The 12,629-nt window shown below is 32.1% G+C and overlaps 2 protein-coding genes across 4 annotated transcripts in view; one reads left to right on the top strand and one right to left on the bottom strand.

Moving 5' to 3' along the window:
• LOC143041851 (muskelin-like) overlaps positions 1 to 12,629 on the top strand; it is a 38,728-nt gene that overhangs the window by 12,461 nt on the left and 13,638 nt on the right. For all 3 annotated transcript variants that reach the window (XM_076213969.1, XM_076213959.1, XM_076213977.1), the window contains exons 7-10: positions 1,377 to 1,431; positions 2,126 to 2,200; positions 11,657 to 11,728; positions 12,324 to 12,436. In XM_076213969.1, the coding sequence (XP_076070084.1) occupies positions 1,377 to 1,431; positions 2,126 to 2,200; positions 11,657 to 11,728; positions 12,324 to 12,436 (315 nt within the window). The remainder of the gene's footprint in view (positions 1 to 1,376; positions 1,432 to 2,125; positions 2,201 to 11,656; positions 11,729 to 12,323; positions 12,437 to 12,629) is intronic.
• LOC143041871 (uncharacterized) lies at positions 3,202 to 6,321 on the bottom strand. The gene is made up of 4 exons (XM_076214004.1): positions 5,577 to 6,321; positions 5,005 to 5,119; positions 4,403 to 4,504; positions 3,202 to 3,793 (listed from the first exon to the last, which is right to left on the bottom strand). Exons 1-4 carry the CDS (start codon positions 6,217 to 6,219, stop codon positions 3,253 to 3,255), a joined length of 1,401 nt encoding a protein of 466 aa, XP_076070119.1. The 5' UTR covers positions 6,220 to 6,321; the 3' UTR covers positions 3,202 to 3,252.

Here is a 12,629-nt window from a genome sequence, read left to right as displayed (position 1 = left end):
ACATACAAAACTGGTAAAATATAAAATAGTATTAGAACATCCAATATTGACAGAATTACATACAAAACTGGTAAAATATTAAACAGTAATAGAGCATCTAATATTGACAGAGTTGCATACAAAACTGGTAAAATATAAAATAGTATTGGAACATCCAATATTGACAGAATTACATACAAAACTGGTAAACATAAAATAGCATTAGAACATCCAATATTGACAGAATTACATACAAAACTGGTAAAATATTAAATAGTATTAGAGCATCCAATATTGGCAGAATTACATATAAAACTGGTAAAATATAAAATAGTATTAGAGCATCCAATATTGACAGAATTACATATAAATCTGGTAAAATATAAAATAGTATTAGAACATCCAATATTGACAGAATTACATACAAAACTGGTAAAATATAAAATAGCATTAGAGCATCCAATTTTGACAGTTACATACAAAATTGGTAAAATATAATATAGTATTAGAGCATCCAATATTGACAGAATTACATACAAAACTGGTAAAATATAAAATAGTATTAGAACATCCAATATTGACAGAATTACATATAAATCTGGTAAGATATAAAATAGTACTAAGCACTCAATATTGACAGAGCTACATACAAAACTGGTAAAATATTAAATAGTATTAGAACATCCAATATTGACAAAACTACATACAAAACTGGTAAGGTATAAAATAGTATTAGAGCATCCAATATTGACAGAATTACATACAAAACTGGTAAAATATAAAATAGCATTAGAGCATCCAATTTTGACAGTTACATACAAAATTGGTAAAATATAATATAGTATTAGAGCATCCAATATTGACAGAATTACATACAAAACTGGTAAAATATAAAATAGTATTAGAACATCCAATATTGACAGAGTTACCCACAAAACTGGTTAAGTAAAAATAGTATTAAGCATCCAATATATACAGACCTGCAAACAAAACTTGTAAAATATTGATATTAGAACACACTTTATAAGCGTAAGAACATAGCTTGGTTTTTCAATGTCCTTTTCGGTCTTTGATTCTCAGCCTTAACATTTCAAAGCAATCAGAAAGGGTATAGATGGCGTTATAAAAATTCTAAGTTTTTCACCAGTGAAAGCAAAAGTCAAACACACTATTCCAGAAAAGGCTGGTAATTGCTGATAAAGTGAAAATATAAAATACTTGTGTTAGATCTCATACAGAAAACAAAACTGAACAGTAATGAAAATATCAAGATTACTACATCTTGGAATGACAAAATTCCGAGTAACCCTAGATTTCAAGCCTGTGCCATATTATGTGTATTACAGTTTGAACTGTTTTGCCCTATCATCTTGTTAAACATAGCAATGTATTTTCAGGTTAAAGATGGTGATTTTGATGCATGTGAACATTTAGTGTATAGAGCTTGTGAAGGTTTGTAATTTTTTATTTACACTCATATGGTTTGTTCAGAATAGTTTTATCCTTATAAAAAGGAATTGATACTGCTTAAACAAGAAAGAGTAATTCAATATTCTAATGAATATCAACAAAAAAAGGCCTAAAAAATGTACTCTTATTACATGTTTTACCAGTAGTCTAGAATTTAAAAAAAAAGATTTGAATATTCAAATGAAAATGAAATTATTCAAGTTCTGGTAACTCACATGTTCAGATGAATATATAAGCTTTTTGTATGAATTCATAACTTAAATATTTCTTTGTCTCTGTGAAGTAGTTTACTAACTTTCATAGATTTGGGTTATTTGTGATGACATTCACTTGAAGCAGAAAATTGGTTTTAGTCATGCTTATTGACAACAGTATCAACCATTACATGCATTATTGATTTTTTGATTAAGACATTTTTTAAAAGGGAGTTCACATATAATAAGTCAATATTTTGTTTGTATTTGCATTAACACCAAAAGACAAGATTGTTTCACTTTTCTTCTTCCCTTTCTCTTTTTATATTTATTCAGTTTGAAGTCTTGAAGACGCCACCCTTGTTGGTGAAACATGTGGACCAGAATAAATTCTTACCATGGGGTAATTGATGGGTGTTGTTGTCTTTATTATTGTTTTATTTATTCTGTTTGTGTAATATATCGCTCTTTGTTATTTTCAGAAGGTTTATTTCATCATTATATAAGTTTACAAGATTATAAACCATTATGGTCACCCATTGAGCCAGTAATTAAAAGTAAGTAACATCTATTGCAGCTTTCTAATGCAGCTGGTAATTTTTTTATACAATATAATAGTGTTTTTGAGATATATTTGAAATGAACAATGGAATAGATAAGTGATTTCCCAAATATGGTCAGAAATTTAAACACTCAAATTTTTATCACATTCCTTAACAGTCTTCAGGTTTTCTGTTTCTAGTTATAATCTAGTTTAAACTATTTATGAAATCAATGCAAGAATACACAATTGATAAAAAAGAAGTTGGTGAAATATTTAAATTCTTTGTATGTATTCTGTTATTTGCAATGTTTCATCACTTTGTTAATTCTTTACTTCTAATATTAAATGTTTCATGAACAATGTAAGATATGATTTATATAGGTATCCACAACTTGCATAAAGATTGGTAACTTTCCAATGGTAATAAATTATAAATTTTTTCTTTTTGTCATGTGCAGATTGATTTTATTTTAGATTAAACTTAATAATGATGTATGTGAAAACCACGGGGGGGTAACTTCGATATTTTTTTGGTAGGGGTGTGCCATTTTTGCCTCAAAAAACGTACCCATTTTAATATAACATTCACTGAAATTCAGTACCTATAGTTATATAAATATTTAAGAAAGAATGACCTATACTTATATACAATATTTAAAATATGACCCATGCTTATATAAGCACTAACTCATCGTCACTCATAATTCATAAATATTCCAGCTACCCTTAAGTTTTTATATATGAATTTGACATCGTTTGGTGCACATATATTTTATCGTTATACATACGCGTAAAATCCAAATAATTGGTTGTCACCAAGACATGACATGACATAAAAATGTATGTGTGTAAAATTAGATCAGAATGATATTTTTATCAGATACTTCCATGCAGAAAGGTGCAAATTTAATCAGATTTGCAGAAGAATAGATTGAATTAGCTGTAGAATTGTTTTAAAATGTTTTATTTCATGCATTGAAAATTTAGTTTTGGACTAATTTATTGCAAAATACAGTTCATTAAAGTCAATGAAAGTTATAATGTCTCATAAAATATGGCCTTTCTTCATCTCTGAGATCTCCTTGTCCCATCAGTGCTTGTTGATGGGACAACCTCTATTTCCACCCTGCCTTCATCAGAGATGTTTTTTGTAGACCTAATAGCCTGTCTGTTGTTTGATTGTCTGTTTGTGGTTTTCTTTCGTATTCGTCCAAGAGCAAAGTTTGTTATGGATTGAAGTTCATGATCATCTACGTCATAGTTATTTAATTGTTTGTTGTATTTTAAGTTAATTTCACACAAAATTCTTTTTGCAGGGATGGAAATACACATGTCTTCTTTTATAGCAAACTTCATCCCAGCTTGGTCATAGCATTGAATAATGATGTCAATTTCATTGAGATCAGTGGCAGAGAAACTGATAGGTTTCTTGTACTCTATTTTACACCTAGTAGGACCTGTCTTGATCATTCGTTGAATCCTGCCGACACTAAATTTATTGTCCCTTTCTTCATCTAAATATGCATAGTCTTCATATAGCATTATTCCAGTTTCTGGATTGTTTTCATCATTTGGCGCTTCTTGACGTTGTCTCACTCTTACAAGCCTGGAACATTAACAATATCTAATCAACCATGTAAATGCAGATAATAAGTGATAAGTATTTATTATAAAAAAAAACTTTTAAATTGCTTTGTTAAAAATCCTTTATGAAAATCATACAGTTAATACTGCAAAGTCTATAATTGTTACGGAATAGCTGTTCTTTGGTAGTTAACGGTATTTTGGCGTTGTCCGTATGGTCGTTTTCACTTAATATGAGACTTTCTTGAACTTCCTTTATGACTGTTTAGAACCATACAGTTACCTTCAGATGTATATTTTACTTGTTGAATAATATTATGATGTTTTAATGTTTCATGTATATTCATCCCCATATTCAATTTTTTTATACTATTATTTGGACATGATTGATTTTAGGGTTGAAGCAGTACAATATTTTGTGTAGCGTTCATATTACTATATTTGCTTTCCCGCAACTTACCACTTTTAAATAGCCCGTAAAGGAATGAATTTTGTCAACATTTTAAAGGTAAAAAATGAAATGTAGTGTTTTGTAAAATTGCATAATACAACGTTGTCCTGATTATGCACTATATAGTTGTGACTGGAGTTTTAGCAAAAAACAATCAATCAATCATAATATTCAACTCACCTGTCATATGACAACTTAGGCCCATGTTCATTAAACAGAGTGACTAAAGTTGATTTGTATTGCTTGCCGTAGTTAGGAACATCCACTGTTGCTGAAACTTTCCTTTAGTGATAAATGAAATAACAATATAATTAGAACAAGTACCAAGTCAAAATATTTTTGCCACAAGTACGTTTTAAAAGTTCAATTTGGAAATTACTTTAAGGAATAGGAATATACAAGCATACATCTAATGAACATGTCAGGGGCATTTTTTTAACAATCTTAGTGCAATAATAAAATATATATATAATTTTTATTTTTACTAACAAAATGTATCTATATAAAACTTTAATCTCATTGAACAGTAAACAAGAAGGTCAGTAAGCTGAGCCTATAACGCTACCCTAGCACTTACTGTTAAGTTTGGTTGCTTTTTCAGAGAAGATTTTTGAATTCGGCAATTAGAACAAACATTACCCTTTGCTGTTCCATAGATCTTTGATGTAAATTTTGGTTCCATTTGTCACAGTGGTTTCAGAAGAGATTAAAATATGAAAAGATGGACAACGAACACCAAATGATGACAAAATCTTTTTCTCTAAGATATATTGCATATTTACTTTTTTGGTGGAGAGTTGGACGAAGACTCAGTTTCTCTATTCCCATCTTCAAGTTCACACTGTTCAAGTAGGTCATCAAACATAGAGCGTAAAGCGTCACTGTCAGCATCGTTTCCTGTAACATATATATACACTATACAACTAGATGAATATGCATCATGTTATTTTGTTTCTGAGGAATAAAATACAGAGAATTCTAAAGACAGTCATATGTTCAAGATGTCCGAAAGTTGTTAAAATAATGTTACTGTATAAAAGATTTTTTGAGTTTCAGAATCAAACAGTTCAAAAGAAATTGATCGCATGTCACCGTTACATCTTACTGGAGCAAATCGTTGTTCATGACATCATATTTTGAACAATAATTCCTGGAATCTCTATTTTTTCAAGAAAATAAAAGAACTTGGAACATCAGACCTTCATAAACTTATCAGTAATCAAACACAACGATGTTTATCAGGGCAACTTCTAAGTCCGTGACAAGCTGTATCAAAACCTTTACACAGCAAATACAATAATATTGTAATGAAAAATAATCAATAGTTTTCGACTTTTCTTGAGTATATATTTACCTTTACCATTCTTGTGATTAGCACTGTCATCATCTTTCTCATCTACTGGCTCTTCACATACATCCTTGCAAAGATCTTCCTCAATCATCATTTTCTCCATCAAATCACTTGGATCTTTGAATGGACGATAGAACCAGTCATTGTCAGGATCATCAGGACCATCGTTTCCACCATGGAAGAAATTTGGTAGCATACCTAGATCCCTTGCAAGCTGCTGTGCCATTTCAATTCCTTCCTTCCATGCTTTTACTTCATCTCCTGGTGGTGGATAATTTGTTAAGTCTACTTTCTGGATGTTAGCCATGTCATATTGTTTATGCCAAACATTTTCTTGTTTAATATGATTTCTTGCAAATTTTGGACCATCTGGATCACACTGGATTTGTTCGAGTCTAATCATGTGTGAAACGTTTCTATGCATGTCCCCAAAATTAAAATTGTGTCGATTGCCAACCCACTGTCCATGGCGACTAAAAAATATTTCACAGCAGTCAGATCCAGTTAAATCGAGCCGGCATTCTAAATAAGGAAAGTTGTCCCTAAAATAAACTATCAACATGACTGCAAAATGTGCTGATATCATACCATCAATGTAGCTCTCACGGGTAATAAAGCTGGATCTTAAGTTCATGCCAGGATGCATGTTCACGAAGTTTCTCCATATTCCTAGGAAAGTAACGAAAAAACCAGCATACTTAATTCTTGTGTAAAGTGTAGCAACAGGGCTAAAGAAGATCTCTACATAGTGCCATACTAGCTTGAGGTATGCATGAGTACCTCGAAGTATTGGTTCTGGTGGAAAATCTTCGTAAGTTCCATTGATCAATCTTTGTAAACATGACTGAACTTTTAAAAATGTTAGCTCTTGTGCATGTTTCCAGTTTTGCCTATCCCGCCGTAGTATGTGGTCTTTATTCAGTCCATGTTCAATGACAGGAACATGCTCTACTAGGAGGTTAATATGATGCATATGAACCATTAAACCTGGTCCAATCTGAAGAATTCTTGTTGGATGATCTAATGGATTGATCAGTTTTTTGTGCTCGTGAATTGCATCTTGGTCCCCAATTTGCTTGATCATATAACCATGTTCTGTGTTGACTTTTCTACATTTATAGGAAAAACCCAGGTCAGATGAGATAGGTTGAAATGTATCCAACGGTGGTAGGTCAACTGACATAAGTTGCATCATTAATTTTCTTCTCCTGGAATCACCATCTGAGCTATGTCCAATCAAAGGTCCAAGAGATTGCTGCAATGTTGCATCATAATGCTGTTCAATAGTTGTCCACTGTCTATACACATCAAGGTGTGTAAATCTATTGCACGTTGGACGTAATAAGGCAACAAGTCGAGGAAGATGTTCATGTAAAGGATTTATAAGAATGGCTCTTGCAAATTTGCCCACTGTATAATGTTCAAATGCAAGTCTCATTTTTTCATATGAGTCAATGTCATTTCCAATCACTATGTTGAAGTCCTGAAAGCATACATGGTCCTTTGGGTTTTCCGTTTTTTCTCCACAAAACCCTAGCAGTTCATCAGATGTCTGGGAATAAGCAACTTCTCCTTTAATGGCCGTTTCATCTTCTGCTAAAAGACAAGGAACTTGGCCTTTGATCCCTAAAGCAAATTTGATCTGTTTGTACATATCTGCATATCTGTGAAAAAGCTTTTCAGTGGAGTCAGATGTGATGGATATAGTTTTCAGTTTTCGCCAAGTGTAAATACTGGACAAGTCTGGGCCATGCAGATTCATGGAAACAAAACTTGCAAGGCGTGGTCCTCCCCAGATCAATAAGACTTCATAAAACTCTTTGACGGATGCCTTGTATCGCTTTCCTGTTTTTCCGATTACATTCAAAGTCCTTGAAACTGTTTCTATAGTGTCTAAAAGCACGTTTTTGTCTTTAAAAAGTCCTTTCTTATGAGCTTTGCAAAGTTTGTGTGTTATTGCTTTCATGTCACCTCGCCTCGAAAATTCTTCTAGCTTTTCTTTAATTGAACGGGTTTTCAGTTGGAGTCGTAGGTTTTTAGATTGTAAAAAAAATATTTCTGAGGTTTTCTTTTCAAGTTCCTGTGCCTGGTCTCGTAACTTTTTAAGTTTTTCAGTCTTGGTAAGATAGTCAAACCTGACTTTTGTTGCATCCCTTTCACCTTCTGTTGTTGATTTGTCTTGTCTAAGGAGAAGTCTTCTTTTGAATGACTCGAGGGATGGTATTCTTGAACAATATTCACACATGTCTGCATCTTCATCAGCATGCCATACTATAGAACCGGTACACTTCATATGCCTGAAAGTTCCATCATAAGTGATAGGTCCATTCTCCGTTATTTTAGTCATATTATAAGATGGTACTGGGTACCAGCTGTCCTTCCCTTCATCAACTCCAGTTTTACTGTCGTCTATTAACAGCTTTGTGTTGTAAATACACGAGTTTTTTGAACCAGGGTATGTGACTTTGTTCTTGTAAAAGCCTTGGCAAACTCTTCTGGTTAAATTAGGAACGGTTAGTCAGCTCTCATCGTCGTTTTTTGGTTTTGGTTTAAAGAAAGACTCAATTCTCTTGCTACCAGAGGAATAAGTTCTATTGCTCAGTTTCTTATGTTGTTTACTGTCAACATGTAATTGCACCCGTGGCATTGGATCGCCAGCAGCAGGTAAGAGTGATATTTCAGTTAAACAGTCTCTACAAACAGCATGTGCCCCCTTCAATACAAAAATGTTGTTAAACTTTGAGTCAACATCTTTGAATACAGCGGCAATCTTGTTCTGTTTTTTGTCTGATGGAAGCATTTCATCAATATTGAACTGATGGGTTTTGGATTTGGTATGTACTGACAGGTTTTGGAGTTTTTGAAATAATGGTCCGGCGGCTATAACCGTTTTGCATATTGAGCAATGGACTTTAAATTTGCCTTGCTTTTCGTGTACTGTGAATGAAACCTCAACATTATGCTCAATATAATGTTCTTGTTCCATTCTTACAGCCAATTTCTTCAGACTTGAAAGTAAAAAAGGATTGTGTCTTTCAGTATCAGTACTTGTATAATTCTCACAATTCTCATCCCTTTCATCATCAGTTTTACTACCATGATCATCATTATTACTCTGTAAATTTAAGATAATAGAAAGATTAATAAAAGTGCCATTAACGATTGACACACGTCCTACCATGTTATAACTACTTATCAAAGGTACCAGGCTTATAATTTTTACTACGCCAGACGCGCGTTTATCAGTGACACTCGAAACAAAATAATTGTAAGGCCAAAAAAAGTAGATAGTTGAAGAGCATTGAGGACCCAAAATTGCAAAAGTTGAAAACGTGATGCCAAATAAGGCTAAGGTTATATAGCAAATTAGTTCAATATTTACATGTAAGACAATTAAATAAAATTACTCCTAGCTTCTTTTTTTTATAGTATAAGTAACAGTGTTCAAGTTGGTTGGTCATATCTTACAATACAAAATGTATATATTTTATACAAATCAACAGGATTTTATTAATTATTTCAAATTAATTGTAATTACCTTCTCCTGATCAATTTCATGTTCCATATTTGGCTTCATGTTTTCTCCGACTTGATCAAGGAATGTCTGGATGTCATTGACACTGCACACATCTTCTTCCTGCAGTTAAGGTTGAAAAGATTGAAATATCATTAAATTTTCGATAGCTAATGCCGACAAATTTCGACGATCTCGTAAACTTTTTCAGTTCGTTTGATTCACTGTGTTTTGATATTGCAGGTATAATACCTTATAAGGTTTTAAAATAGATGGATTTCAAGCATATAAAAAGCATTTGATTAAAATATTTATGTATGTTATTCATGTTATTATCGTATGTAAAGTGTGGTACTTGCATGGTACCTGATGCATGACAGCAGAAAAACACAACACGTGTATGTATAACCACTGCAAAAAGATTGTGAAGTTTCCGTGAGCTGTTTCATTGAACGTTTTTGCAAGTTGTCACTTCATCTGGTAAATTTATCAATTTGTGAGAAGTAGACATTTTATCAGTGTATGAAGAGAATAGATAAACATTTCGTCACTTTGAGTTTAGAGTTCATTTCGTATATGGTTAACTTTTAATCTGTAAAAGAGAGACGAAAGATATCAAGGGGACAATCAAACTCAAATGTGGGAAACAAACTGACAGAGCTATGGCAAGAAATGAAAGGCGACGTAATAAAAAAAAGTGCGTAATGTATACTATATATAACGTGTGTCGTTATCGGTGGTGAGTTATGTATATACAAACTGCTTTTTGTTACTATACTCTACTGTGTAGTGCAGATATAAACACATGCAAAAGACACTGGCGACACAAGCACTTTTAAAAGTTTTAAAATCCCGTTGCTTTCACCGATATCCTGTGGTGCTCCGGATAGTGGTGGAATATATCAAAAACAAAGAAAGTTTGACGTCATGAGCACAACAATAACAGGAATCGTAAACCAGTCATAAGGGTGCTTTCGGTGTACGCCGCGTTCAATCGATCAACATTTTTTAGACTGTTGGATTTGCCGTCTCATTTCGATCCACTGTGTCGATCTGGCCCAAGTCGATCCGGCCCCAATTAAAAAAATATTAACAAGGGTTAATATATATATATTTATTTGGTTATATTTTTTTTGTGTGGATCATTTTAATTTTTTCACAAGATAATCACAAATATTTTTTTCTGTTCAGAAATTCGCTAAAATATTCAACCAAATTAAATTACAAAAAAATATTGTACATGTTCACATAGAGAGAAAACAAAATCAACTGAAGATAAAACTATTACCAAATAAACAAACATTCTTTAGACAATTCTACATCTTTTAAGGCCTTGTTTATCAAAAGCTAACCATAAATGCCCTCAAAATATTTGTGTTTGTTCCTTTATATCTATATATATTTATGTAATTGATAGTGTGTATGATATCATGAGTCCCATATGTCACAAATCCCTCCGATTTTAATAGTATCTATTCATTATTTACTATGGGCCGGAACGACCTAATTACGTGACGTGGACCTTATACCGTTGGATTTCACTTGAAAATCATGTACTGATGATTGAATTTATACATCGCAGGATAAAAACACATTTTAAAAGAGGAACGAAAGATACCAAAGGGACAGTCAAACTCATAAATCTAAAACAAAGTGACAACGCCATGGCTAAAAAGGGGACAATAAACCTTCGACGATGCTCAAGTACGAAACATGAAAAAGCGATTCCATAATATTCGTGTTTTTAAAGCTCGCTGCCGCACAAATAAATATTGTATTTTCTGCCAATATGACGTTCGTATATTAGTGTAAACAGGTAAAACAGGTGTACCACTGTTTGATGTGAATATTGACTTACCTTAGTAGATTGTAGTTCATTGTCTCTGCAGTAAAAGTCCAAAGCCATAATTTTTATTTTTTCTCCGTCACTGACAGATGTCACCTTTAACCGTTTTTCTTGTTTATTTGAAATTATATTGCCTTGCTTAGAAACAAAATTAAAAAAATCCGGCACATTTAAGCCATCTTCCACAATTATTTGTCTTAGTTTAAATAAAACACAATCTTCATCAATAAAAACTGCTTGGATGGGTTCTTCATTGTCACCAAACTGAATTCCGAACTCCATATTGGAAATATTGATCTGTGTTTGTGTACTTAAACATTGACGTCATAGATTAAATGACGTCAAAACGTTATTGAAGATCCAATCAGGAGACAAATTTCCGGGGTTCATTTGGGAACTTATTTGAAAGATGAACTTTCAAATGAATTGATTCAATTTAATATAATACTTGACCATTAATAATGTAAGATTCTCAATAGCATATTTATATATGATATGTAGATAATACCCCAAATCAATATACAGTTATCAAACGTAAATGCATTTTAATATAGGATGTCATTAAAAAGGAGGGTCATTTCTATATAAAATCTCGCAAAATTATGACCCATATTTTTGGCACATCCCCGTATACCCAATAATAGGAAGTTACCCCCCCGTGGTGAAAACCAATTATTCCAATGTATGCTGTTTTAATGAGTAATGGTTATTTTCTCTTTTTAGCAAATGACAGTTTAGTAGATAGTAGGCCTGGTATGAGAGGTGGACATCAGATGTGTGTGGATGTATTGAGTGGTAAGGACATATTTGTTTCCTCTGTAAAGATTTACGGTCAGACTCCTTTTGAGATAACTGCTTTTTTTATGTTTTTACCTCACCTGGACAAAATAGTATTTGATGAAAGCTATCTTGTAATTCATTTTATTTCTTCATTTCTAGATACAATGTAGTGCTTTTCCTTGTATAATAAAAACATGAGAATTTGCCTTCCATTTTGGTAGATAGTTTTCTCGTTTATAAATTTATATTTATTTAAACATACCTAATTTAGGTGTAACCCATCTCTAGCTAAGGGATTAAATTGTAGGTCACATAAATACAGATTTAATGAGGTGAAATGCAAGTGAATTATTCATTTGTAATGTTTCTAGCTTATTTTGACACAATTGACCAAACTGTCTGCTAAAAACATCTTTGTATTTCACCTTTTCACTTTCATTAATGATGGGGGAAAATAATATATTTTTTTATTTTTTTTTTTTATCTCATAGCTAATGCTACTTTAATAAAGTTATATTTTTGTTTAAAAAAAAATCTTCAATAATTTGATGTAGTGATCTTATGATTTAAGATCTTTGTTATATATTTACCTTTGTCATATGTCTTACAGAAACTTTATATTTATTTGGTGGTTGGGATGGTAACCATGATTTAGCAGACCTGTGGATGTATCATGTACCATCTCGTGAATGGACATGTTTATCTAGAAATACACAATTAGAGGTAAGTAACAATTTATTCTGGTGAAATAAAAAAAAAGTCCTATTTCTGCTTTCGAAACCTTGAAAATTTTAAATAATTCAAGATTTCTCGCATGCATCTAAACACATTAACATGTGAAAAAAGATCACTGGACCTAACAGTTTTATAGGTGGTGCTCACTAGACAAATTCAAATTGTTGTGAATCAAGAAAAT

The sequence above is a fragment of the Mytilus galloprovincialis genome, chromosome 1, assembly GCF_965363235.1.
Source record: "Mytilus galloprovincialis chromosome 1, xbMytGall1.hap1.1, whole genome shotgun sequence".
Taxonomy (NCBI): domain Eukaryota; kingdom Metazoa; phylum Mollusca; class Bivalvia; order Mytilida; family Mytilidae; genus Mytilus; species Mytilus galloprovincialis.
Note: the sequence above shows the minus strand (reverse complement) of the source record. Positions and strands in the feature narration are given on the sequence as shown.